Here is a 27,274-nt window from a genome sequence, read left to right as displayed (position 1 = left end):
GTAAAAACATGAAACTCGCAGAAGCAGAGAGAATGGCAGCTACCAGAGGCTGGGGGCGGGGGGTGACAACACTGGGGAGATGTTGGTCAGAGGTCACAAAATCTTAGCTAGACAGGAGGAATAAGTTCCAGAGATCTATTGTACATCATAGTGATTGCAGTTAATAAACGCTATGTTGCATATTTGAAAATCACTATGAGAGCAGGTTTTATGTGTTCTTCATAAGACATGTATATGAGGTAAGGCCCATGTTCTAGCTTGACATGGCCATGCCACAGGCATACATGTATCCAAACATCATGTGGTATGCCATAAATAGGTGCAATGCTTCCTCGTTCATTAAAATAAGTAAATAGATAAACCACAGAAAATAAAGTAAAACAGATGAGCCCACTCTGTGACAAGAGAGAGACCTTTAAAGGCAGCTTCTTTTGAAAATAACATAGTGCATCTCCAACTTTGTTTTTAATTAATTAATTAATTAATTAATCTTTTGAGACAGAGTCTGGCTTTGTCTCCCAGGCAGGAGCAGTGGCATGATTTCAGCTCGCTGCAACATCCGCCTCCCAGGTTCAAGTGATTATCCTGCCTCAGCCTTCTGAATATTTGGGATTACAGGCACCTGCCACCACACCTGGCTAATTTTTATATTTTTAATGGAGACAGGTTTTCACCTTATTGGTCAGGCTGGTCTCAAACTCCTGACCTCAGGTGATCCACCTGCCTCGGCCTCCCAAAGTACTGGGATTACAGGCATGAGCCACCGTGCCTGGCCTGCATCTCCAACTTTATAAACAGTTTGCTCATCTTAACTGACTTTCTGTGGCAGTTCAGAGCACGTATGGTTCCAATGACACAGTCCTCGGTGGCCCTGTCATCTCCCTCCCACCTGCTGTGTGAGGTTGGGCCAGAAACACAACCCCTCTGAGCCCCAGGGCTCAGCCTGGAGCAGGAATTCAATGGCATCATGTGTCAGCGTACTGGACACAGGCCAGGCCCAGCCACCCAAAGGCTCCTGGACCTGGCTGCTGTCTCTAAGGTGAGCAGAGCAGTCCCTTCCCAAGGCCAAGGCCGACTCACCACACCGGTTCTCGTCCTCCCCGTTCGGGCAGTGTGACACGCCATCGCACCAGTTAGAGAGGCTGATGCAGGTACCTGAGGAGTCGCACTCTATCCCAGAGTCGGAGCACTTGCTGCCCACTTGCAGAGAAAACAGAAGAGAGGTGCCCATCAGGCTGAGAAACCCAATGAGCCTCATGGAGTGAGGAACACAGTGGCATTACTGTAGCTCTCTGCAGCCTCCAACTTTTTTTTTTTTTAGACAAAGTCTCACTCTGTCACCCAGGCTGGAGTGCAGGGGCACAGTCTTGGCTCACTGCAACCTCTGCCTTCTGGGTTCAAGTGATTCTCCTGCCCCAGCCTCCCAGGTAGCTGGGATTACAGGTACGTGCCACCATGCCTGGCTAATTTTTTGTATTTTTAGTAGAGATGGAGTTTCAACATGTTGGCCAGGTTGGTGGTCTCGAACTCCTGACTTCAGGTGGTCCACCTGCCTTGGCCTCTTAAAGTGCTGGGATAACAGGCGTGAGCCACCGCACCCAGCCAATTCCCCCACTTTAATAAGGAGGAGAAGTGTCCTTGCCACCAGCAAGTATAAGTGGAATTAGCACTGGGCCACCTTACTTCCGTGGGGGCAATGGGAAGGACCCTCTCAGTGTTTGCGTTTGGACGGCACTCACACGTCCTCTCTATCACACAGGTAACTTCAAGGATCCACAATGGCGCATGGGTCTGCACCACCCCAGGCTAATGGGAAAGGCTCAGGCTGTAGTTGCAGGAGGTAGGACAGGGAGGGGCAGGCCTGGCCCCCAACAGCCACTGCTGTGCAGTGAGATACAGGCAACTGAGTATGGCCCCAAGGTAGAACTTGTGCTCACAGTGCTGGGTGGCACCAAGCACCCCAAAGCGTTGGGTACATTCTAAATGCTTTCCCCATGATGTGTCAATCTCATAGCTGAACAAGAGAAGGGAAGACAGACAGCCTCGTTATGGAAGAGAGGAACCTCACGGAGGGCCTCCAGAGGTCTCAATAGCCCAGAGAGCAGGGTCTGGCTCAGAGCACTGGGGACTGCAGGAGCACATGGTGGGATGGAGGCTCCCTGCACTTACTGAACTTCCAGAGCAGGCCAGCGGCCAGCGCAGCTCCCACGAGGACGACCCCCAGGGTCATGGTGACGCACAGTGCTTTCTTAGTCTCTGGAAGAAGGAGGAGAGTGCAACGTTCAGACCAGAGTTGCTTAGAAGTCATGCTCTCAAATGTTATCTATTATTTTTATAGTACACCATATTAAGAAATAATTATTTCTTAAAAATGTGACTTTTAATTTTAAGAAATATGATGGACGATCCTGCTTCTTCCATAACACTAAACCTTATGCAATTTGGAGACCAACAGGAGGAAGCCGTGATCTTCAGCAAAGTACATGAAGGTTAGGCTCTTTAAAAAGTATGGTATGCGTGGCTGGGCGCAGAGGCTCACGCCAGTAATCCTAACACTCTGAGAGGCTAAGGTGGGTGGATCGCCCGAGGTCAGGAGTTCAAGACCAGCCTGGCCAACATGGTGAAACCTCATCTCTACTAAAAATACAAAAATTAGCCGTGCGTGGTGGCAGGTGCCTGTAATCCCAGCTACTTGGGAGGCTGAGGCAGGAGAATCACTTGAACCCAGGAGGCAGAGGTTGCAGTGAGCTGAGATCACGCACAGCCTGGGTGACAGCAAAAACTCCATCTCAAAAAAAAAAAAAAAGTATGGTATGCTAAAAGAGGATCTTAAAATAGGCAGATGATTAGTGTAAAAAGAAAGAACTAAGACCTCATCCTGGTAATTACAAGCATAAGCAAAATAATAATACCGTCCTCAAAACTATCATCACTCTGTCAGCGGTACTCAAAGCAGAATAAATTGTCTTACCCAAGGTTGTTTAGCGAATGGATGCTACTGTCCCATTTGGACATCCACCAGCCACGTGTGGCTATGTAATTAATGTTCCATGGAATTAAGTAACATGATGTAAATTGAGGTGCTCAGTCATCACATGTGGCCAGTGGCTACCATGTCAGGCAGTGCAGCGGTAGAACCTTCCCATGGCGTCCCTAAGTCCTGCTGGACAGCACCAGCATAGGCCCTTTGATCCAAGCGCAGAAATACCAAACTCAGAGGAAAGGCACATTTCAGATAAAAATTAAGGAATTTGGAAGAGGTCACTGATTTTCTCTAGTAAGACATGGCATTGTTGGTCAGAGGGTAAAGCAAAAGTCACACAGAGTTCAGAGGATAGCTACAGGCACCAGAGAGGCATGGCAAAGTCAGACGCTGGGCTCAGCCATCTCATGGGTCAGGAGAGAGGGCGTCCATCCGCATCACCCCACTGATGCCCGGCAGCCCCAGGTCCAGGAGCTCCCGGGAGCTTTCCCTGAAGAAAGGTGCAGAGGTGGAGGAGAGAGGAGGAGGGGGCATTTGAACAGACCCTCCCGGGCTGGAGAGGTGGCGTGGCAGCCTGGAATGCCTGCACCTGGCCACGCCTGGCCTCTGGAGGTCTCCCAGGGAGACAAGCTGAGAGCTGATCCAGCTGCTGAGGGCTCAATGCCACGCCTCTCACTTTGTGACAACATTCTGACAATTCTACAATCACTCTTAAACTGTCACAGGCTTAAGAATTACCTGGGGAATATGGCGGTTCCCATCACCAGAGATTCTATTTCAGCTGGGGATCGGGCATGAATCTGCACTGCTATTTTTTTTTTTTTTTTTTGAGACAGGGTCTTGCTTGTTGCCCAGGCTGGAGTGCAGTGGTACAATCATGGTTCACTGCAGCCTCCACCTCCTGGGCTCAAGCCATCCTCCCACTTCAGCCTCTCGAGTAGCTGGGACCACAGATGTGCGCCGCTCTGCTGGGCTCATTTTTGGTAGATGAGGTTTCACCATGTTTCCCAGACTGGTCTCGAAATCCTGGGCCCAAGTGATCCACTCACCTCAGCCTCTCAAAGTGCTGGAATCACAGGTGTGAGCCACCGCGCCCGACCTGAATCTGAATTTCTAACAGGTTCACAGGTGATGCCAGCACCACTGGTCTGAGGACCATGCCCAGGCACACAACGTTCTCATAACTCAGCTGCAATGATTATATATGATGGAGGTAAGCTAGGGCCAAGGTAGTTCATGAGAGAAATTCCAGATGGCCTCTCTGGCCCATTACCAAGGACACTTTCCTCCACAGACGGCTTCCCGAGTGCCGTTTTATCCAAGATAAAATAACTGGTCTGCTGAGTTGAGGGCTATTCACTTAGGTATCCTGAACCTCACACTCAGCATGTGCTGACCTGTACAGGTCTCACCAGAAGTGTGTGCAAACCCAAGTTTACTTTGCTGGACAGGCATCTGTAGTCAGCGCAGGGTCAGTACAGACACCACTGGGTCCTGGCTTGACATGGCTGCTGTTGCAGTTTAATTACACCCCACCGGCTGGGCACAGTGGCTCATGCCTGTAATCCCAGCACTTTGGGAGGCCAAGGCAGGCGGATCAGCTGATGTCAGGAGTTCGAGACCAGCCTGGCCAACATGGCAAAACTCCATCTCTACTAAAAATACAAAAATTAGCCGGACGCGGTGGCACACCTGTAGTTCCAGCTACTCGGGAGGCTGAGGCAGGAGAATTGCTTGAACCTGAGAGGCAGAGGTTGCAGTGAGCCGAGATCATGCCACTGCACTCCAGCCTGGTGACAGAAAGAGATTCCGTCTCAAAAAAACAAACAAACAAACAAACAAACAAAAAAACACGCACACAAAACCCACTATGCATTTCCCTCAATCATGACCAACTTAAGGTTGTCAACTCAGCCCTATGGTTTCTTGCGTTTAACTGCTTGTTTCACGCACACATTTGGAGGACTATTGACCTTCGATTCCCCAAAGCCTAAGCTTTAAGCTGTGTGTCTGCTCCTATTCAATCATCAACCTTCTATGGCTGTTGCTAAAGCAAATAAATACATTAAGTCTGGAAAAAGTTCCTTATACTCCTGATACATGCTTCTGAATGTGTGCTACTCAATAACTGGGAGAAGAGTTTCAAAGCCAAACATCACACTTTCAAAATGTACACATTTCTATATATTAAATGCCAACAGTGTTTTCTTAAAAATAATACCAGCGTAAGTTCAATTAAATTACTAAATTACTTTTGAGTTTATGAATTTTATAATGCAAAATCATACATGTAGGTTCATATGCTTCCCTTGTAAAAGCAACCGATAAGGGATTGATATAACCCGTCCAACTCTGTCATCACCTAGTCTTTCCTGGTAAAAGTGGAAATGTGTCTATCAGGTGGGCCAGGGGTTCGTTTGCCCTCCTGGCTTTGGCCATCACTGGTGGGAACACCACTGTCTGGAGGTGCTGACTTCAGGAGAGGACCTTCATGCTGTTTCTTTGGGAGGTAGCTCATACAGACAGTTCCTTAACCCTTTCACCCTGGCTTCCTTCCATCCCCATAATGGACAAAGACCAGGAGTTCCCAACCTCCACACTAAATGATATTTTGCCTGGAGCATTCTTTGCTGTCGGGGGGCTGTCTTGTGCCTTGCAGGAGGTTGAGCAGCATCCCTGGTGCCTACCTGGGAGCAGCACCCCCTCCCTACTTGTAACCGCCCACACTGTCTCCAGACACTGCCAATTGTCTCTGGGGGGTCCAAATTGTTCTGACTGAGAACCACTGGCTTTGACCTACCCAACCACCCCCAGAAGCAGATCAGTGCAAACACAAGTACTCGCTTGGTGCGGGGCATTGAAAGGAGGGAAAGAGAGAAACAGAGAAGGGAGAGGAAGGAAGGGAGGAAGGCTCATGAAAGGGTAGGAAACTGAGAGACAGGAGGTGGCCAGAGAGGAACAGGGTGGAAGAGCCATTTGTGAAGGGTGAGGGGTTGAGAGGAGGGGCAGAAACACAGGAGTGACAGCACTTGTCCTGAGTGGGGGAGAGGCGGGGACAGACAGAGCTTCACAGAGCATTGGCGTTAATCACGTCGATGACTGATTATGTAATGGTGGACCTGTGGAAATTCACATTCTGACGAATCTCTAACTGTATAAGTTGTAGAGACATGATGCACATTTCACAAAATAAAATAAAAACACTATCAATTAAAAGATCAATGTAAAAGATCTTTGGTGTAGCTGCTGCTATGCTGTTTCCACCTGGGCAATTCTTAGCACTGAAACTAGCCTGAATTAAAAGCTGGGAGGCAGTGCAAGAGGGGGCAGTCTGGAAAGACACGAGACCAAGCGAAATGGCAAAGAAAGGAGATGAATGGGAGGGTGACGAAGAGGAGGGACTGAAGTGACAGCAAATAAAATGTAACCTCCAGTCCTCCCACGCTCACTCTGGCCTGCTCCAGCCACCCGCAGGACCCTGAAGCCCACTGAGACAGCTCAGACACTTCTGTGCCACAACCACACCAGCCAGGTCATTCACTAAACACAAAGAAACAAGGAGCATCTTAAACATGACCTGTCATATCTAGGGGACTGTGTGACAAAGAAAGGTAAGATAGTTGATTTCTGCTCTTGGAAGCTTACCAGTTATGCAAGAGCAGCCATCAATAAACCACACAGCCAAGAAACCCAGAGAAGGTGATCTCAAAAGCCTATGCTGAGTAGAACAGGCAAAGCTGTACAGGAGAGTTAACGGCAGACAGAGGTCTCTCTGCAGGCCCTGGGCAAGAGGCTAGAGCTGGTGGCGACAGCTTTGATCCAGCAGGAAGAGAGTGGAAAGCCATGAAGACAGACTGGCTCCGGCAGATGGAGAAGGGTCAGACCAGGCGACAGTGGTGGTGGGAGCAGAGAGCCCCCTGGGGAGGCTGACCCAGGACCTCGGGTTTATTACAGGAAATAAACACAAAGAGAATCCTACTTGAGGTGCACACTGTCCCCGACGGGGATTTGGGCTGCCTGCAGACGGCGGGGTTGGAAGCATGCGTCAGGACCCTCGGGGTGTACTGGGGTACGGGGGACGGGTAGTACTGAGCCGGATGCACCTCGTAGACATTGGGGGCCACAGTGGGCTCTGCGGGATAGGGGTTTTCCGGTTGGTATCCATGGTTTTCGTAGTAAGGTCCAACACCTGGCGGTGACCCCTAAACAATTGAAAAGAAGATGAATAATATAAAACTCTTATTTGCACTAAAGGGTTCAATATAAACTATCACATCATATCACAGCTGTACCAATGATCTTTTAAATTGATAATGTTTTTCTTTTATTTTGTGAAATTTGCATCCTGTCTATACAACTTGTACAGTTAGAGATTAATAAGAAAGTGACAAGATATTAAAAGGTACTGCAAGGCTGGGTGCGGTGGCTCACGCCTGTAATCCCAGCACTTTGGGAGGCAGAGGCGGGTGGATCATGAGGTCAGGAGATCGAGACCATCCTGGCTAACACGGCGAAACCCCGTCTCTACTAAAAATACAAAAATTAGCTGGGCGTGGTGGCGGGCGCCTATAATCCCAGCTACTCAGGAGGCTGAGGCAGGAGAATGGCTTGAACCCGGGTGGCAGAGATTGCAGTAAGCCGAGATCACGTCACTGCATCCCAGCCTGGGTGGCAGAGCAAGACTCTGTCTCAAAAAAAAAAAAAAAAAAAAGAGTTAAAGAAAAGAAAAGGTACTACAGATTCTCCCTAGGTGTCTACAACTATGTCAAACATTGAACTTATTTAGAATAAAAACTAACCAGAACTTTCAATTACCAAAGTTTTTTGTTTTGGTTTGGTTTTACTATTCATTCCTTTTTTCTTACATGTCCATTTATTAAACAGGAGTTCCTTCATGACAATTTAATACAATATTATTCACGATTACAGTTGAGAAGATTATTTCCCTCTACATACAAAAATACCGATTTGGCTGGGTACAGTGACTCATGCCTGTAATCCCAGCACTTTGGGTGGCTGAGGCAGGTGGATCACCTGAGGTCGGGAGATTGAGACCAGCCTGGCCAACATGGTGAAACCCCCATCTCTACTAAAAATACAAAAAATTAGCTGGATATGGCGGTGCGCGCCTGTAGTTCCAGCTGCTTGGGAGGCTGAGGCGGGAGAATTGCTTGAACCCAGGAGGTGGAAGTTGCAGTGAATGGAGATTGCGCCACCGCATTCCAGCCTGGGTGACAAGAGCGAAACTCCAGCTCAAAAAAAAAAAAAAAAAAAAAAAAAAAAAAAAAAAAAAGCACTATGAAAACAATCAAGACAAGCACCATGAAAAGTCGGTGCTTCAAAAGAAAGAGGGAAAATTGAGGTCATTGTGAGGCTTTGTCTGCTGTTGGGGAGAAATCAATGGCAGCAAAGCTCTGGGGCCCCTGACCCACTCCAGACGTACAGACTCAAACTTAAGAACCACACAAGCCAGGGCATACCCACCCCAGGGCTTCCGCACCTGCGGAAAAGCCAAGGACACAAACCCAAGTTTGCCCAACAGGCTATGTATTCTTTGAAATTTAAAAAAAAGTGGCAGACACTGGGATTTAGTAATATATAGTAATAATTTTAAAAAGTTGTGTAGAGGTCTGGGTTAGAATCCATTAAGCCAAAATCCTATACTTTTAATTCCTCCAGTCTTTTCCTTGAGTATTGATATACAAAATTATAAACTAGCAATACCATAATTATAATGAGGAGAATAATAGCTAACATTGGAGAATTCAGCTGCTGCCAGGCCCCTGTACTCATAATCTCCTTGAACACTCACCATAACCCTTCCCGCTACCAGCAAGACTGGCACAGGTACGAATTAATATAACCATTTTGCAGAGGAAAAAAACTGAGTGAAGAAATTTGCCTAAAGGAGCATACTCTCTGTGTTATCCTGAAAATACCTCTTCCACATCCTCTTCTCTCATATAAGGAATGTATCATCATTCACTCACCATCTCTTATTAATGGACATTTGAGTGGTTCACAATGTGGGCTGTTAGCAGCTGTGCTGCAAGAAACGTTCTTACAAAGTACATGCATTTTTGTGCAGAGGGCAGAAATGTGTAGCTACATCCCTTTAAATGAAATTTCTGGGCCAGAGTGTGGCCATACATAAATGTGAAAGAAACTGCCTAGAAGTAGCATTTTATTCTCAGCTCCTTCCTTCAGTTGGTGCCTATCTTCTTAGAATGACGATCTCCCCTTCCTCAGCCTACTTAAAAATTGCCTTCCCAAGGCCTACCCTGTCAAGACTCGCCCTAAACAGGCCACTCTGGGCCCCACTAGCCCACATCTTCCCCTTCTTTCAGTTCTCCCCAGTTACCTGTTGGCTGGGCCACTCTGGGAGGCCACATTTTTCCTCTTATCTGTATCTAAGGGTCCCGATGCAAAATTTTTACCCATTAATTAATTTCTGCCCCTTGTCTCTCTCGCTCGCTCCTTTTTTTTTTTTTTTTTTAGACAGTATTTCCCTCTTGTTGCCCAGGTTGGAGTGCAGTGGCACGATCTTTGTTCACCACAACCTCTGCCTCCCAGGTTCAAGCGATTCTCCTGCCTCAGCCACCTGAGTAGCTGGGATTACAGACATGCGCCACCACACGCGGCTAATTTTTGTATTTTTAGTAGAGATGGGGTTTCTCCATTTTGGTCAGGCTAATCTTGAACTCCCAACCTCAGATGATCTGCCTGCCTCGGCCTCCCAAAGTGCTGGAATACAGGTGTGAGCCACCGCGCCCAGCCTGCCCCTTGTCTCTTATTGACCTCAGAGAATGACAGCAAGTTTGTACTCAATGGACAGGTGTTCTGAGTAGAGGCAGCATAGCTCTTAGAACTTTAAATGAGGCCTCCAGGGAAGTTGATTATCATGGAATGAGCCAAACAAGGCTTGCAGAGTTCACCTCCACTTAATAACTCACTAATGCTATCCTTCAAAAGTCCGAAGATTACAACTCTGAACCCGAGTGGCACACAGAGGGAAAACACAAGGCAATCTCTCATCTAAATGAGGGAGCCAGAGGCTGCAATCTCAGCCATCTAAGAACTTGCCATCCACTAGCAAGGGCTGCAGTAAGCAAGGAGGTTTGTCCCTGAAAATGCCTGAGCAGTGGACTTGAAATTAAACACAGACCCAGTAAAACATGAATATCAGTAACAAAGGAGAAAACAAAACCAGATATAGAATCTATGAAGTGTTTAAAACTCTTTACTAAGTGCACTTATTTTAGGTAGAAGGCAAATGGGTCAGTTACAATGGGGAGCAGAGATTAGCCACATTTGTCTCCAAAGGCAGTGGGCTCCAGGCAGAGGGAGGGAGAGGGAGGGAGAGGGAGAGGGAGAGGGGGAGAGGGAGGGAGAGGGAGGGAGAGGGAGGGAGAGGGAGAGGAGGGAGAGGGGAGAGGAGAGGGAGGGAGGGAGAGGGAGAGGGAGAGGGAGGGAGGGAGAGGGAGAGGGAGAGGGAGAGGGAGAGGGAGAGGGAGGGAGAGGGAGGGAGAGGGAGAGGGAGAGGGAGAGGGAGAGGGGGGAGGGAGGGGAGGGAGGGAGAGGGAGGGAGAGGGAGAGGGAGAGGGAGAGGGAGGGGGAGGGAGAGGGAGGGGGAGGGAGGGAGAGGAGAGGGAGAGGGGGGAGGGAGGGAGAGGGAGAGGGGAGGGAGGGGGGGAGAGGGAGGGGGGGAGGGAGGGAGAGGGAGAGGGGAGAGGGAGAGGGAGAGGGAGGGAGGGGAGGGAGGGGAGGGAGGGGGGAGGGAGAGGGAGGGGGAGAGGGGAGGGAGAGGGGGGAGAGGGAGGGAGGGAGGGAGGGGAGGGAGAGGGAGAGGGAGGGGGAGAGGGAGAGGGAGGGAGGGAGAGAGAGGGAGAGGGAGAGGGAGGAGGGGGAGGGGAGGAGGGAGAGGGAGGGAGAGGGAGAGGGGAGGGGGGAGGGAGGGGGAGGGAGGGAGGGAGAGGGAGAGGGAGAGGAGAGGGAGGGAGAGGGAGAGGGAGGGAGAGGGGAGGGAGAGGGAGAGGGAGAGGGAGAGGGAGAGGGAGGGAGAGGGGAGGGAGGGAGAGGGAGGGAGGAGGGGAGAGGGAGAGGGAGGGAGGAGGGGAGGGAGAGGGAGGGGGGAGGGGAGGGAGAGGGGGAGGGGAGGGAGAGGGAGGGAGGGAGAGGGAGGAGGGAGAGGGAGAGGGAGAGGGAGGGGGAGGGAGAGGGAGAGGGAGGGGGAGAGGGAGGGGAGGGAGGGGAGGGAGGAGGGAGGGAGGGAGAGGGAGAGGGGAGGGGGAGGGAGGGAGAGGGAGAGGGAGGGGAGGGAGGAGGGAGGGAGGAGGGAGGGAGGGGAGGGAGAGGGAGGAGGGGAGGGAGAGGGGAGGGAGGGGGAGGGGAGGGGAGGGAGGGAGAGGGAGGGGAGGGAGAGGGGAGGGAGGGGAGGGAGAGGGGGGAGAGAGGGAGGGGAGGGAGGGGAGGGGAGGGGGAGGGGGAGGGAGAGGGGGGAGGAGGGGAGAGGGAGAGGGAGGGAGAGGGAGAGAGAGAGGGAGGGGGAGGGGAGGGGAGGGGAGAGGAGGGAGGGAGGGAGAGGGAGGGAGAGGGAGAGGGAGAGGGAGAGGGGAGGGAGGGAGAGGGGGGGAGGGAGGGAGGGAGGGAGAGAGGGAGGGAGGGAGAGGGAGAGGGAGGGAGGGAGGGGGAGGGGAGAGGGGAGGGAGAGGGAGAGGGGGGGAGGGAGAGGGAGGGGGGGAGGAGGAGAGGGAGGGGGGGAGGGGAGGGAGGGAGAGGGAGAGGGAGAGGGGGGAGGGAGAGGGAGGGGGAGAGAAAGAGGGAGGAGGGAGGGGGAGGGAGAGGAGAGGGGGGAGGGGAGAGGGAGGGAGGGAGGGAGAGGGAGAGGGAGAGGGAGAGGGAGAGGGAGGGAGGGAGAGGGAGGGAGAGGGGAGGGAGAGGGAGGGGAGAGGGGAGGGAGAGGGGGGAGGGGAGAGGGGAGAGGGAGGGAGAGGGAGAGGGAGAGGGAGAGGGAGGGAGAGGGGGAGGGGGGGAGAGGGGAGGGAGAGGGAGGGAGAGGAGGAGAGGGAGAGGGGAGGGAGAGGGGAGGGAGGGGAGGGAGAGAGGGAGAGGGAGGGAGGGGAGGGGGAGGGAGAGGGAGAGGGAGGGAGAGGGAGAGGGAGAGGGAGAGGGGAGGGAGGGAGAGGGAGGGAGAGGGGAGGGAGAGGGAGGGGAGAGGAGGGAGGGGGAGAGGAGAGGGAGGGAGAGGGAGGGGAGAGGGGAGAGGGAGGGGGGGAGGGGGGGAGGGGGAGGGAGGGGAGGGAGGGGAGGGAGGGGAGGGAGGGGGGGGAGGGGGGGGGAGGGAGGGGAGGGAGGGGGGAGGGAGAGGGAGGGGAGGGAGGGGAGGGGGGGAGAGGGGGGAGGGGGGAGAGGGAGGGAGAGGGGAGGGAGGGAGGGAGGGGGGGAGGGAGGGAGAGGGGGGGGAGGGAGAGGGAGAGGGAGGGGGGAGGGAGAGGAGGGGAGGGGGGGGAGGGGGAGGGGGGGGGAGGGGAGGGGAGAGGGGGAGGGAGAGGGGAGGGGGGGGGAGGGGGAGGGAGGGAGAGGGGGGGGGGAGAGGGGAGGGAGGAGGGGAGGGAGAGGGAGGGGGAGGGAGGGAGGGAGAGGGAGGGAGAGGGAGGGGGGAGGGAGAGGGGGGGAGGGGGGGGGGGAGGGGGAGGGGAGAGGGAGAGGGAGGGGGGGGGGGGGGAGAGGGAGGGAGGGGAGGGAGGGAGGGAGGGGAGAGAGGGGAGGGAGAGGGGAGGGAGGGAGAGGGAGAGGGAGGAGGAGGGAGGGAGGGGGGAGAGGGAGGGAGGGAGGGAGGGGAGAGGGGAGGGAGGGAGAGGGAGAGGGAGGGGAGGGAGGGGAGGGGGGAGGGAGAGGGAGGGGAGGGGGAGGGAGGGGAGGGAGGAGAGGGAGGGGGGGGGAGAGGGAGAGGGAGAGGGAGGGAGGGAGGGAGGGGAGGGAGGGAGGGAGGGGAGGGAGGGAGGGGAGAGGGAGGGGGAGGGAGAGGGAGGGGAGGGAGAGGGAGGGAGAGGGAGGGAGAGGGAGGGAGAGGGAGGGGAGGGGGGGGGGAGGGGAGGGAGGGAGAGGGAGAGGGAGGGGAGGGAGAGGGAGAGGGAGGGAGAGGGAGGGAGAGGGAGAGGGGGGGAGAGGGAGGGGGAGGGGGGGGGAGGGGAGGGGAGGGAGAGGGAGAGGGGGAGGGGAGGGAGAGGGAGGGAGAGGGAGGGAGAGGGAGGGAGAGGGAGAGGGAGAGGGAGGGAGAGGGAGGGAGGGAGGGGAGAGGGGAGGGAGGGGAGGAGAGGGAGAGGGAGGGGAGAGAGGGAGAGGGGGAGGGAGAGGGGGGAGGGAGAGGGAGGGAGGGGAGGGAGGGGAGGGAGAGGGAGAGGGAGGGGGAGAGGGAGAGGGAGAGGGAGGGGGGGAGGAGGGAGGGGGGGGAGGGGGGGGAGGAGAGAGGGAGGGGGGGGAGGGGAGGGAGGGGAGGGGAGGGGGGGAGGGAGAGGGAGAGGGAGAGGGAGAGGGAGAGGGAGAGGGAGGGAGAGGGAGAGGGAGGGAGAGGGAGAGGGAGGGAGAGGGAGGGAGAGGGGGGGGAGAGGGAGGGAGAGGGGAGAGGGGAGGGAGAGGGAGAGGGAGAGGGAGAGGGAGGGGGGGGAGAGGGGAGGGGGAGGAGAGGAGGAGGGGGGGAGAGGAGAGGAGGGAGAGGGAGGGAGAGGGGAGGGAGAGGGAGGGGGAGGGAGGGAGGGAGGAGGGAGGGAGAGGGGAGGGAGGGGAGGGGAGGGAGAGGGAGGGGAGGGGGGAGGAGAGGGGGGGAGGGAGGGGAGGGGGAGGGAGGGAGGGTGGGAGGGAGGGGGAGGGGGAGAGGGAGGGGAGGGAGGGAGAGGGGAGGGAGAGGGAGAGGGAGGGGAGGGAGGGAGGGGGAGGGGAGGGGGAGAGGGAGGGAGAGGGAGAGGGAGAGGGAGAGGGAGAGGGAGAGGGAGGGGAGGGGAGGGAGGGAGAGGGAGAGGGAGGGAGAGGAGAGGGAGAGGAGAGAGGGAGGGGAGGGAGAGGGAGGGAGAGGGGGGGAGGGAGGGAGAGGGAGAGGGAGGGAGAGGAGGGGGAGGGGAGAGGGAGAGGGAGAGGGAGAGGGGAGGGGGGGAGGGGGAGAGGGAGGGAGGGAGGGGAGGGAGGGAGGGAGAGGGGAGGGGAGAGGGAGAGGGAGAGGGGGAGGGAGGGGAGGGAGAGGGAGGGAGAGGGAGGGGAGGGAGGGAGAGGGAGGGAGAGGGAGGGAGAGGGAGGGAGAGGGAGGGGAGGGGAGGGAGAGGGAGAGGGAGAGGGAGAGGGAGAGGGAGAGGGAGAGGGAGGGGAGAGGGGAGGAGGGGAGGGAGGGAGAGGGAGGGAGAGGGAGAGGGAGGGGGAGAGGGAGAGGGGGGAGGGGAGGGAGGGAGAGGGAGGGAGAGGGAGAGGAGAGGGAGGGAGAGGGAGAGGAAGGGAGAGGGAGAGGGAGGGGAGAGGGAGAGAGAGGGAGGGAGAGGAGAGAGAGGGAGAGGGAGGGGGGGAGAGGGAGAGGGAGAGGGGAGGGAGAGGGAGGGAGAGGGAGGGAGGGAGGGAGGGGAGGAGAGGGGGGAGAGGTAGGGAGAGGGAGAGGGAGAGGAAGACGGAGAGGGAGAGGGAGGGAGAGGGAGAGGGAGAGGGAGAGGGAGAGGTAGGGAGAGGGAGAGGGAGAGGAAGACGGAGAGGGAGAGGGAGGGAGAGGGAGAGAGAGGGAGAGGGAGAGAGAGAGGGAGAGGGAGAGGGAGAGGGAGGGAGAGGGAGGGAGAGGGAGGGGAGGGAGGGGAGGGAGAGGGAGGGGAGGGAGAGGGAGGGAGAGGGAGAGGGGAGGGAGAGGGAGAGGGGGGGAGGGGGAGGGGGGGAGAGGGAGAGGGAGAGGGAGAGGGAGAGGGAGGGCCCACCCATGCCTCATGCAGTTATGACTTTTCCTAGTCCTTCAGTTGGGCATCGATAGGATCCCACATGGGTCTCTTCCCTAGGACATACCCCCATTATCGCCATCCTGCCTCATCTGTCCCCATTCCTTGTCCCTGCCCTCTGCCTCGCAAAGCAGGAAGGAATGAGGTTAAAGTGAGAATGCATATCACTCACGTCTACCCAACAGCCACAGCTTTTGCGACTCACCTGGGCAGCTGTGTGGCTGCGCCCCAAATCACTCTTTCTAGAGGTGAACAGCATCTGCATGGCCCAGCATTCCCTACAAATAGCCCTTGCAATTGCTGACCCATAAACACTGTTGGGAATAACAGAAGGGACAAGGGAACAAAGAAAAGGCCAGGAAGGTAATAATTAACCACTTACTGAGTTCAAAGCCATCTTGCTTTTATCAACAGCATCGAGTAATGATAGGTATCTGGAATGTTCAGTATGACCTAGAAGAAAGAATTACAGCACTGTAATATTTCCATATCAGTTAGTTTTTAGAAGATAAATCCAGAAAGAACTAGAAGAATCTCTAGATGAAGGTTACCTAGAACAAAAACCAGTGTTGCCTGCTGACCTTTGGCCTGCATCTTCACCACTGCTTCCCCACATCCCTCCATATTTAAGGACTTTGGGACCCACTTGTACCTTAGAGGTAACAGCAGAAGCACTCTCCTCAGGGATCAGAGTGGGGAGGAGGATGGGTGCAATTATAAGTGCTGCGGCCAGGACAGCCTGACCGGGAAGAAGAAGGAACACACTCAATGACTTAGACATCCATCGGGAAGGACTCTCAGGGGACTGCCTGGGACTCAAGGCCACCCACAACTCCACTGCCACTAAGCCCAGGCATCCTGCTAGATTTAACCCAGTTCTCACCAGGCAGCTGTGATCTCCCCTATACAGAACATCTACTCAAGGGAGACTGCATGGGATAAAAATGCTGAAGAAACACGACAAGGTGACTAAACCCATCAAGGTTGACAGAGGTTAAGGACAAGATGGGCTCAGAAGGGAAAGGCCTGGGCGAGTTCCTGGCAACACAGCTCTCTGGAAGTGTCACGGGTGAGTTACTGAACCTTGTTGAAATCTCAGGGTCCTCATAGGAAAACGGACAGAGCAATCGCCACTGTTGTGTTAAGCTGAGGGTTCCAGGAGAGTGGGGAAGGAGTGCCTCACAGTACCAGGAACTAAGGAAGAGCAGGTGCAATCAGACCGTCTTTCCCAAAGAACATCCACAGGCACTGCCAGTAGCCACCCACCGCCCAGTGGGTGGTCCAGGGCTCAGCACCAGACACAGCTCAAGGTTGACGTTTTAAAGCTGGCCATGTGGGCCCTCCCAATTTTTACTAGATACGTACGTTTAAAAGAATCCATAAAACATGCCCACAGTGACTCCATTTACCCCAAACCCAAAAAAGAAAGAAATTCAGAGTCCACCATTTTGACCATTTCTAAGATTAGCAGTAATGAAAAGAAAGCTGTGGGGCATTTCGTTTGTTGTCCTTTGTGAACAGTTAACAATAATAGCTAGAGATGCCTTCAACACGAAATGCTTTATAGTAAAGCCGCATTCTGACATCACTCTCCACGGACAAAGATTCTTCGCTTGATCAAACTTACATCAGGCTCCTGAACCTTCTAGGCCATCTGTGCATTTCCTTGTAAAATCCAGTTTTAGCAAAAAAACCTTGCTCAGTCAGTTAAGCCAGAACCTCCCACCCTCGGTATGTGATCACTCTTGATATCTGATCGGGTTCCTCAGCCGCCACCATGCCACAGGTGATGTCTGATCACCCAGCCTGTCTTCAGCAAGAATCCTGTTTGGTTGGTTCAGCCAGAATCCCCCTTACCCTTGATGCTTTCTCTTAGTGATTTTTCCACCAACCCCACCCTGATCTTTGGTTATAAATTAACTCCCACTTGCCCATACTGTGCTTAAGTGGATCCCAGTCTCTTTCCCACGGCAAAATCTGCTGGCTGTGATCCCTGTACCTGTCTCCGTGATCCTGAATAAAGTTCGCCTCGCCATCTTTAACAATGTCATTGAATGATTTTTTTCTTTAACAAGCACTTCGTGAGCAAATAAAGGGCTTTTTTCCACCCCTACCCACTTGACTTTAAATGACCAAAGAATATTTTAAGAAACGGGGTTCGAGATTATCCATCCAGAAGACCATGTTCCCAATGAAAGAACAAGAGCCTGGAGGAGGCTCTGGGCTTTGGAGCTGGCCAGACCAGGGTCCACTGCCTGTGACATGCCCGCAGAAGAGTATTTCCTGCCTGCTGGCACACAACTGGTGCTCAAACAGCAGCAGGCGGCACTGGGCAGTGGTTCAGCCCCTGACCTCTGAGACCAGACTCTAGATCCAAACTCAGGCTCAGCCACTCACTATTCATGACCTGGAGGAAGCTATCGAAGGTTCTATCAGTTTCCCCATCTGCAAATGTGGATAACAGTAACACCTACCTCCAGGGCATTAAGTGAGTTAATACTAATGAAGTGCTTCGTGCTTAGCATAAAATGAGTGCTATATAACTTTCCATTAAATAAGAGGAATTATAAAGCTGATAAACATTTAACCAGCTGCTGAAGGAAAAGAGGACTGTCTTGATTTGCAGGTTTGCATTCGGTAAGTATTCCCAGGCTACCAACATGAAGCTCACCACGGAGCCAGGTACGGTAGGGCTGGCTTCAGTACACCATTGCTTTCCTATGTCCTAAGCAGAACTAGCTCCTGAATCATTAAACTACAAAACCCCAACAACCTGCCATGAATGAAAATGAGTATGACTTTTTAGTCTCGAGAAACCTCACCAAACAGGTTACGACAAACATACACTGATCATTTATTTACTCTTCACGTACAGATAAAAATATAAGAACCAGGTCATGTCATAGCTTTGGGATTTTTTCTAGGATTAAAACTAAAGTTCACATCTTCCTGGGTATGAGGAAAGGAAAGTGACTAATATACAGGTGGGAAGGATCACCATTTAAAATGTATCAAAAACGTTTAAGCCTTTTAGTCACATCTTAATAGACCTTACCTATGTCTGCTTTGTGAAGAGAGAGGATCCTCAGGCCTGACATCAACACAATAAATCCCGCATTCTTGTCTCATAAGCAGGAGAGAACTCAGTACCGTCCTAAGATTGCTTTCAAAGAGTCCTGCCTAACCAAACACATTCTCACGCCTCTGGTTTCTCAGCTTTCCTATCTCCCCAGTTATAGGTTTGGTTGAAGTTTCAGGAAGTGAAAATTCGATCCCATTGGCGGCTCTCCCAGCTCAGAAGCCCTCTGAAAGGAATGAAGAATCAGTGCTCAAAACCCACACTTGCTATTCATTCACGATCCCTAACAAGGAAGCCAGGGAAGGAAGGAACACCGGGAGCCACCACCATTAATTGTCAAATAAAAGCCACGGGACCCAGAGGCAGTGGCAGGATAATCCTATCTCTTCCAGCAATCGGAACATGATAAACAAAAATATTCAGTGTGCCCAAATCAGCTACCATGGACTTTGAAATGGAAGACCAGAGTGATGCTGCCAATAACGTTCTCCAGCTGGGTCGGGCGTGGTGACTCACACCTGTAATCTCAGCACTTTGGAAGGCCAAGGCGGGCAGATCACCTGAGGTCAGGAGTTCAAGACCAGCCTGGCCAACATGGTGAAACCCCAACTCTACTAAAAATACAAAAATTAGTTGAGTGTGGTGGCAGGTGCCTGTAGTCTCAGTTACTCAGGAGGCTGAGGCAGGAGAATCCCTTGAACCCGGGAGGCAGAGGTTGCAGTCAGCCAAGATCAGGCCATTGCACTCCAGCCTGGGCGACAGAGAGAGACTCCGTCTCAAAAACAAACAAACAAAAAACAGAAACAAAAACAACAAACAACAATAACAAACATTCTCCAGTTGAAGAGAAAAGAAGGGGGGAAAGTCCTACTCTGACATTTGATCTGAGAGGGGAAGCACTGCTGTCCTGAAAACACCAGGAACTCACACTCACTCCTGTTCATCTTCAGAACAGGCATTTCCTCATTCACACAAGCTTGCACATCTCATTAACTAGTTTCTGAAAGGAGCAAGATGTAACGTAGATGACGAGAGACAATGCTGTTTAGCAAATGCTTACTCCTGTCATTTAAAGGACCGGAATGATGGCTCTCAATTCTGGAAAGCCAGCCATCAGGAGCACTTGGGGAAATTTTCCTTTAAGTGCAAAAAAGCAACAGCGGGTGGCACTCAGGCCCCATTCCTGGATGGCAGGGAGCTCCTTCTTCAAAACAGACAGTGTCAGCCACTTGAATCTCACAATGGCACGCAGCTGTCCTCACATTGTTTTGGTCCATCCTGGGCTGAGAGTTGAGTCAGCCCATGAGTCACCTGCCTGGCCACCATGCAGCAGGACGATGCTGTGGTATCATATCTGCATCCCATGACATGATGAAGTTACTGCCAAAACAAGAATCATTTCTCCTAGTTTCTCTCCTCTGGAGATCTCCGGACACGTTTGCTGGAGACTTACTTTCCAAATAACCAAGTCAACGCGGATGAAGTCAGGCTCATAGACACTGACTCCCACCCAAGATCCAGGGGTATTCTCTGCAGTGAAGTCTCCACTGACCTCACCATGCACCACTGTGCACACACCTGCTCCTTCTCGAAGCCCCCACGTGTGACTGGTACTGTTCGAGTTGCTGGAGGTGTGAGAGGGAACAGACAGGCCAGCCTCAGACTCAGTGACCCTTCTTCAAACTCCAGACAGCACTATCACCATCCACGGACACGTCCCAGCCAATGACCAAATGATCAAAAAGAGCCTCTTCTGCCAAAATAACTACACTAACATCACATTATACAACGAGATGTTCTATCCTCTTAAGGATAGAATGCACGACTAAATGAAAGTTAGCCAACAGTGGATTTCAGTGGCTGTTGAGCAGACACTTGTTTACGTGTAATCAGGTAAATTGCGTACACAATGATTGGCACAAGAGTTCTACTGAGAGAGAAAGGCTGAGTGAGAAACAGAAAGATCACCTCAGGAGAGGTATTGCCTGCATCATCCAAGTTTCTTTTCCTGTGAATGACTCATTGTCCCAAAGAGATTATAAACTTTTTAGGGCAGAAATCAGGTCTGGTTCTCTCTCTTTCTCTCTCATTGTTTTTTAAATCTAGCTTTGTAGCTTACAAAGACAGTATTTAAATGTTTTTATGGAGCTCCTACCACCTGTACCTCAAAAACTATTGAGGAAAAAATTAATAAGCATGTTTGACAAAGTTGAGGGACACAAGATCAATATAAAAATCTATGTGTTTTTATACACCAACAACAGATGATTGGAAATGTAAATTTGAAATACAATACAATTTGCAGGAAAAAAAAATATTTCATCAGTTCCAAAGGCCAAATGAGTAAGACGAAATTTAGCAGAGGGAGATGAGATGCCCACACCCAGACAACACCAGCACCCCAAGTCAGGACAGTGGGTGACCTCCCAGGAGTCCAGGTGCCCCAAACTGAGTGCAGCCTGGCATGACAGGCAGGCAGGTGGCAGAGGCCCCCCAGTCACTCCAGGCAGAGACTTCAACACCACACACAAGCCACTGGCTAAGGTTTAAAGAACTTGTCCAAGTCAGTCTGTAAAATGGGGATGATACAGAAATAGGATTGTTGCGGGATTAAGGGAGAAAGCAAGGCCACAGTTCAGTGCCCGACCCATGACGAGCACTCAATAATAACATAATGATGGCAGATAAGGTTTATCTTCCAACCACCTAAGACCCGGCTATGTGGAGAAGGAATTCAATTTATTCTGCGTACATCCAAAGGACAATACCAGAATCGTGATCAGAATTTCCAGAAGAGCAGACTTGGATTCCATCTGGGGAAATCAAGTTTCCAACAATTAGAAAGTTCAAATACAACTTGAGGCTGGGCGCGGTGGCTCATGCCTGTAATCCCAGAACTTTGGGAGACCGAGGCGGGTGGATCACGAGGTCAGGAGATCGAGACCATCCTGGCTAATGCAGTGAAACCCCATCTCTACTAAAAATACAAAAAATTAGCCGGACGTGGTGGCAGGCATCTGTAGTCCCAGCTACTCGGGAGACTGAGGCAGGAGAATGGCGTGAACCCAGGAGGTAGAGCTTGCAGTGAGCCGAGATCACACCACTGCACTCTAGCCTGGGTGACAGAGCGAGACTCGGCCTCAAAAAAAAAAACAAAGGAAGTTCAAATACAGCCCGAAGCTACCTTAGAAAGTACCAAATTCCTCAAACCTAAAAACATATGTTTCAAGATTCCTCAAACCTAAAAACGTATGTTTCAAGACTGGAAGATCATTTCTCTAACATATTCCAGAACAGAATTAGGCTTGAGCGTCAAGACCAGACATGGTGATCTCTCAACATTGCTCCCAACTCCTTATAAATGCATCACCAGTGAACTTGAAAATGTCAGCGAATTCTCTGTCAGCAGAATCTTGCAGAAAGAACTCCAAGCCCATTGTCCCTAGAAAGCATGCTCGCCCATGACCCCTGGGCTGTACCGCAGTGGGGTCAGGCTAAGTGCCCTGCCAGGACAGCCCCTTGGAAAGCAATGGTCTTAAAGGGAATTTGACACTGCATTGTGCACCTCATACAAACAAACAGTAATAAAAAGCCTCAGCTTAGTTCCATCTGCCAAGTCAGACCTCACTTGAACGTATTTTTCTAGCAAATCCAATGGTCAGAGCCTCTCTTCTGAGTCCCACTTGACAGCCTCAATTTTTCCACCTAGTCTGCCCTTGAGTGAACTTCCAGACTTCTGCTGCCGCAACCACAAGCCAAGGTGCCCTTCAAACACTTCCTGCTTTCTTATCACAGTTCTGTGCCCTAAACCCCCCCTGCTCTCCTGCCATCGATGCCCAATGGCTCAGCCCTGTCCACACACAGATGTTGGAGCCCTCGCCTCCCTCTCGTGGACTCACCTCCAGGAGGATGAAAAGCCTGTCTTTGAGTTTCTTGCCCTCTCAAACTTCACTCTGTTTACAACAAAAGTAACTACCCACACCCCCGCCAGAAAACCAGCCTCGACACCCAACCAGTGCATTTCCACTCATTCAGTTCCTCTCTCCTGACCATTGCCCAGCGACCAGGAATAACCGAGTCCCAGGTCAGGCTCTGCGTCCTCCTGGAGCCCAGCCTCTGTTCTAGGTCATCCTGAAGAGCTGCCTGTGTGCTCAACCAAGCTGCTACCCTGTCACAGATCCCCTCCCTGGGTGTCCATAGGCGGGGTTAGGGTGGGGCCAGGGTGGTCAATGGCCATGGGGACATCATAAGCCCCCTCCTTCACACGCAGGCCCATACCTAACTTGGTGCTTGCAAGTCAGGGCCTTCCAAATCGCCCTTAGGGCCAGCAGGGGCCCCACAAAGGCTAACCCCATTCAGGCCTCAGCTGTCAGGTACATAATGCTCCTGCACCCCAGTACTGAGGCCATGCAATGCATCTGGTATTGGAAGACCCCCTGGCAGGTGTCCTGGAAAGCAAGGCGGGGCCGGGAGGAGTAGCAAAGGCCTGGTGACTGTGGGATGAGGGACACTCAGGGAGTGCAGAGCAGGAGGGACCAGAGAGCAGAAATGCACCTGGGCCTTCAATGCCCTTGGGCTCTCTGGATCCCCGCAGGGAGCTCTCCCTGGCCTCACTCTCCCCACCAGGAAGGCCACTTTCCAAGTCTTCAGCAACCAAAACTGAACAACCACTCCATTGACCATTCACCTTTCCTTTCTATCTCAATGCCCAAGGCTTAGATATGCTCAGTGCTCCCCAAACCCAGAATTTTCAAGCAGGCTAAAAATAAATAAATAAATAAATAAATAAATAAGCTGCCTGGGCCCCATTCTCAGAGTCTGATGCAGTAATTGGGACCAAGGCAATGATCCCATATTATTATGAAGATCCCCTAGGGAATCCTGCCACAGATTCAGGTGGGATCTTAGAGTAGGAGTTATCAGCCAGACTTCTGGTGTACATTTCCTGGTAGGGCCCTCACCCTTAGGTTGGACCCAGAGTAGGGGGACAACACACTCCGATGATGGTGGTGGTGGTGGTGGTGGTAGTGGTTACTGGCATAATGTACTGCATGCATCTACCTTTTCACCTACAGGACATGTGCACCAGCGTCTTGTCACTCAATGCCCCCATGGCTCAGGGACGTCAGCCTTCTGCAGGACATGTGCACCAGCATCTTGTCACTCAATGCCCCCATGGCCCAGGAGGTCAGCCCTCCGCAGGCCCCCTTTCAGAGTTCTAGGCACTCTGACCATGTCATACTGCTAGAGGGGGCAGCACGGACCCCAGGTGGGGCTTTGGGCAGGGGCTGGGCTCTTTCAGGTCCGGGAGAACCAGAGCCTGGCCCAGGAACAAGCCCTTTTCAATCAAGATTCCAGGTGCCTTGTTTTCAGCTTCCTTCCCTCCTTTTCTCCACTTGCTGGTAACATTCCAACATCCCGGAGGGAGGACCCAGGGAAGGAGCAAAAGGAATCGATACTGTGCGGATTGTCACTAAAGCCCCTTCTAGGCATCCTGTGTCTCCGACTCAGAGCCCGACACTGGAAGCCCTGACCTGTGGAGCCAGATAGGCTGTGTTTACCCCCAGTTCTGCCCCTTACAGGTTAAAGACCTTGGACAAGCTACCCAACCTCTCTTCCCCAGTTTCCTTACAATTGAGTTAAGTATATTATAAAGGGTTTGCAATGATGCCTGGCTGAAAAAAGAAAGTGCCACATCAATGCCTGTGGTTATTATTATAATGCCAGTGCAGCCAAATGTACTCCTATGATTAAGGTGACTTGAGTTCAAGATAGAGTGGCCAACGGTGCCTGGCAGGCCAGCACCTAGTAACCTGGGAGGCCCTGCCTGAGGCTCCAGCAACAGCACAAGCTTGTTGTTAGAAGGTTGTCCTTGGCGGGTGGGAATAAGGGAAGCTGCTGGGGACCAAACAAATGTCCAGGCAGAGAACAAAGGCCCAGCCGGCTCACCAGCTGATCATCAAAAATAACCAGAGGCCGAGGTGCAGATGGCCACCTCCAGGCAGAGGTCTCAGCCCATAGGATGCACGCGGAGCTCTCCAGCCTAGTGTGTCCTTACCCGAGGGTGTTGCTAGGTTTCATTCTAACCTCATCTGTCCAGGAGTTCTGCAGCAAGCAGGGCAGGTCCCACTTCTTCAAAAGCACTCAGCAAAGGTGGGGAATTCTCAAGCAACCTCCAGTGACTTTCTGGGAGAACTCCTGGTTACCTGACCCACCAGGCCCTCCCTTCACAGCAGCAGCTAAGGAGCCAGGACTGACTGAGCTCCCTCCCTCCTCAAGTCTCTTTGCGCTGGTAAACTCTCCCTGCCACACTCCCAGCCCCCATCCTTCCTGCAGGGGAGCTGGCTCCATCCCCACTTCCTGGAGTACCTTCCCAGACTGCTGGGACAGGTCAACAGCCGTAGTAGTCTCACTTCAGGTTTTTCAAACGCCTTGTAACTGGGCTGCGTAGCCTTTGTAATTTTCCATGATTCGGGAGGTTCTCGCGGCTGGGAGCTCGGTGAAGTCAGGCATTGCCTTGGGCGCGATGCGCTCATCTTTCCCATGGGACCACCAAACAGGTTCGCACAGAGGGGAGGGCTGAGCAGCCTCGAAGCCGAGCCCTTGGTGTCCCCTGCCCAACAGGCTCACCTCAGGCCTCCGTGTTATCCTTTCCTTCCCAAACAAGCCACCAGGATTCCTCGTGACTAGGCCTGCCACCAGGGCGTTCTGAACAGGATTTAGGGCCACCGCGCTGTGCCCTACGGCGGAGCGGGCGAAGGCCCTCCTCTGCCACAAGCGCTCAGGGCTCTCGGCGCACAAACTTTCTGGACATGGCGCAGTTTTTCATCTGGACCCGTGCTCGAGCAGAGCGCCCACTGCTAGGCTGGAGCACTTGACCACTCAGGGTGCCACTGTGCCGAGCCCGGCAGGACAGGTTGAGGTGGACCGAAGCGCCCAGGTGCCCCGCCTTCCCCCCAACCCGGCACGCAGCGCAAGCCAAGGAGCCTGACGGCTTCCTCCCAGGCGGGTAACTGCGGGTGCCAGGTGTCCAGGCGACCCCGGCCCTGATCGCCGCCAGCGGGTCACCGCAAAGGGGCCTGGGTCGCGAGCAGTCCCTCCCCGGGACTGACGGGCAGTTCGCGCCTCGCCCGGAGGCCCTCCCGGAGCCTGGCCCAACGGTCCCCGCCGCGCCGGCCGTATCGTTCCCGGCATCTCAGCGAGTTTCCAGTTTCTCCCTACCTCAGTAGGGAACCAAGAAGCAGAAGGAGTTCAGGTAACACTGCGGGACTGCAGAGATTTCTCCCAAACAAAGAAGCCAACGGACAGCACTCCCGGTCCTCGTCCTCAAAGAGAAAAGGCTAACCGGTGCTAGCGGGGGCCTTGGAGGGCAGGCGGACGAGGAGCCAGCTTCGGGGACCCCGGAGGACCCTCTTCCACCAACTGGCTAGGGACTCGCAGGACCACCTGCCCCAGCCTCGCGACGCCAAGCCAACAGGGGCGGCCAGGGCTCTCGGCCGCACGCAAGGGGTCCCAGGCGCCCAGCACTCTCCCAGCACCCCCGGAGGCGCCCTGCCCGGCTGACCCCAGTGCTCGACCCTCGGGCGCACTCACTTGCCGCGCCGCGCTCCTCACACCCGCTTTCACCTCCGGGCGGGGCAGGGGGCATAGGCGGGTCCCAGGCGCCCAGGTTCCCCTCCCCAGCCCGGACCCCGAGCCGGGACCCCGGTACAGGCGCCGCTCACCTGCCGAGCTCCGGGCGGCGCTCCCCGCCCCTTGCCCTCCTCCGACTTAGCTCAAGCCTTCTCGACCCGCCGGCCCTGGCTCTCACTTTAATCTCAGGAGGCGGCGTCCCAGGGCCCAGGGCAACACCCCCAAATGCGCGTCGCGGGTCACCCCGGGCGGGCGAGGGCGGGTGCGGCGGCAGGAGGCGTTTCCCAAGGGAAGCCCGGGACGGGTTCCCAGTCTGGCTCAACCCCGGCTGCGGCCGGACCCAGGAGGGACTCTGGGGCACTTCCCGGGCCCTACCCCAGCGGCCAGCCTGCCCCACTCGGGTCCGCGGCGCAGCGCTGCCCGAGGGCTCGAGTTTGGGTTAAAGAGGGGGATTCCGGGGAGCGCTCCTCGAGTCCTGGGTAAGCCCCCGGAGCTGCTACCTCACGAGCTCCTGCAGGCGGCCGGCCCAGTCCTGGCCTCCGGGGAACCCAGTGTGGCCTCTGTGCAGTGACCCAGGAGTCAGCCTTGGGGGACCGCTGGCCCAAGCACGAGTGGCAGGGACACAGCGCCGGGCGCCCAAGACCCTCCCCAGTCCGCCTAGGCTGGCCTTTCTTGGCCCCCACCAGCGTCCAGTGGAAAGGGCTCCCCAGGAGGGTCCCAGGTCTCTCTGCACCACTGGCCAGGGTGGGATTGAGGAAGCGGTGGGACACACCTCAGTCAGGAAGACGTGGCTCTTCCTGGGCACTTCAGAGGTTCTTTCCAATGTTTGCAATTGCGGGGGCTCAGAATTCACCAGAATTTAATAGGACTGGAGGAGACCAGAATTCACCACCCCAAGTAGGACTGGAGGAGACCAGAAGCTGCTACCCCAAAACAGTCCTCTTTGGCATACTGATGATTTGGAACTGGTTATGTTGAGAAACTGCAGACACCGGAGTACCTCTGAGAAACTGCTCTTTTGTAAAGGAAATTTGCACCTATAAAGGAAATGTTCATTAGTCAGCATATTTGTACCAGGAAGAGAGCTGTTCCCGACAACCTCTGTCACCTGGGAAACTTTCATCTGCCTCACTGGGCAACCTGTGTTCGCCAGACACCTCCTCTCCTTACGCTCCCCTCACTCCTCCACCACTCCCCAGAAGCCTCAAACCCCCATTTCTTTGTGTCACTCAGAGTGACAAATCATCTGGCTGCTGTACCTTTTTTTTCCCCAGAAGGGGTCTCACTCTGTTGCCCAGGATGGAGTGCAGTGGCTCAATCCTGGCTCGTTGCAGCTTCAACCTCCGGAGGCACAAGTAATCCTCCGACTTCAGCCTCCCGAACAGCTGGGACTAGAGGCGAGTGCCGCCACACCCAGCTAATTTAATTTTTTGTAGAGATGGGGCTCTCCCTATGTTGCCCAGGCTGGTCTCCAATCTGGGCTTAAGCGATCCACCTGCCTTGGCCTCCCAAAGTGCTGGGATTACAGGGGTGAGCCCCGGCTCTGGACCCCCCAATCACCTGGCCTGCTCTTTAAGTCTCATATTCTTGTGGGATTCCCATCTGTGAGTACATACATTG

The 27,274-nt window shown here is 53.8% G+C and overlaps 1 protein-coding gene across 3 annotated transcripts in view; it reads right to left on the bottom strand.

The window, feature by feature from the left end:
• TMPRSS2 (transmembrane serine protease 2) overlaps positions 1-26,445 on the bottom strand; it is a 46,266-nt gene extending 19,821 nt beyond the window's left edge. The window contains exons 1-5 of one of the 3 annotated variants that reach the window (XM_050784567.1): positions 26,427-26,445; positions 15,326-15,396; positions 6,963-7,185; positions 2,170-2,256; positions 1,081-1,200 (exon numbers count right to left, since the gene is read on the bottom strand). In XM_050784567.1, coding sequence (XP_050640524.1) covers positions 1,081-1,200; positions 2,170-2,256; positions 6,963-7,185; positions 15,326-15,340 — 445 coding nt within the window. In that variant the 5' untranslated portion in view covers positions 15,341-15,396; positions 26,427-26,445. Of the gene's footprint in view, positions 1-1,080; positions 1,201-2,169; positions 2,257-6,962; positions 7,186-15,325; positions 15,397-17,998; positions 18,622-25,746; positions 25,821-26,426 lie in introns of those variants that run through there. The other 2 variants (XM_050784566.1, XM_050784565.1) reach the window with 2 other exon arrangements.
• Between the last annotated feature and the right edge of the window lie 829 nt (positions 26,446-27,274).

Source organism: Macaca thibetana, chromosome 3, assembly GCF_024542745.1.
Source record: "Macaca thibetana thibetana isolate TM-01 chromosome 3, ASM2454274v1, whole genome shotgun sequence".
NCBI lineage: Eukaryota > Metazoa > Chordata > Mammalia > Primates > Cercopithecidae > Macaca > Macaca thibetana.
Note: the sequence above shows the minus strand (reverse complement) of the source record. Positions and strands in the feature narration are given on the sequence as shown.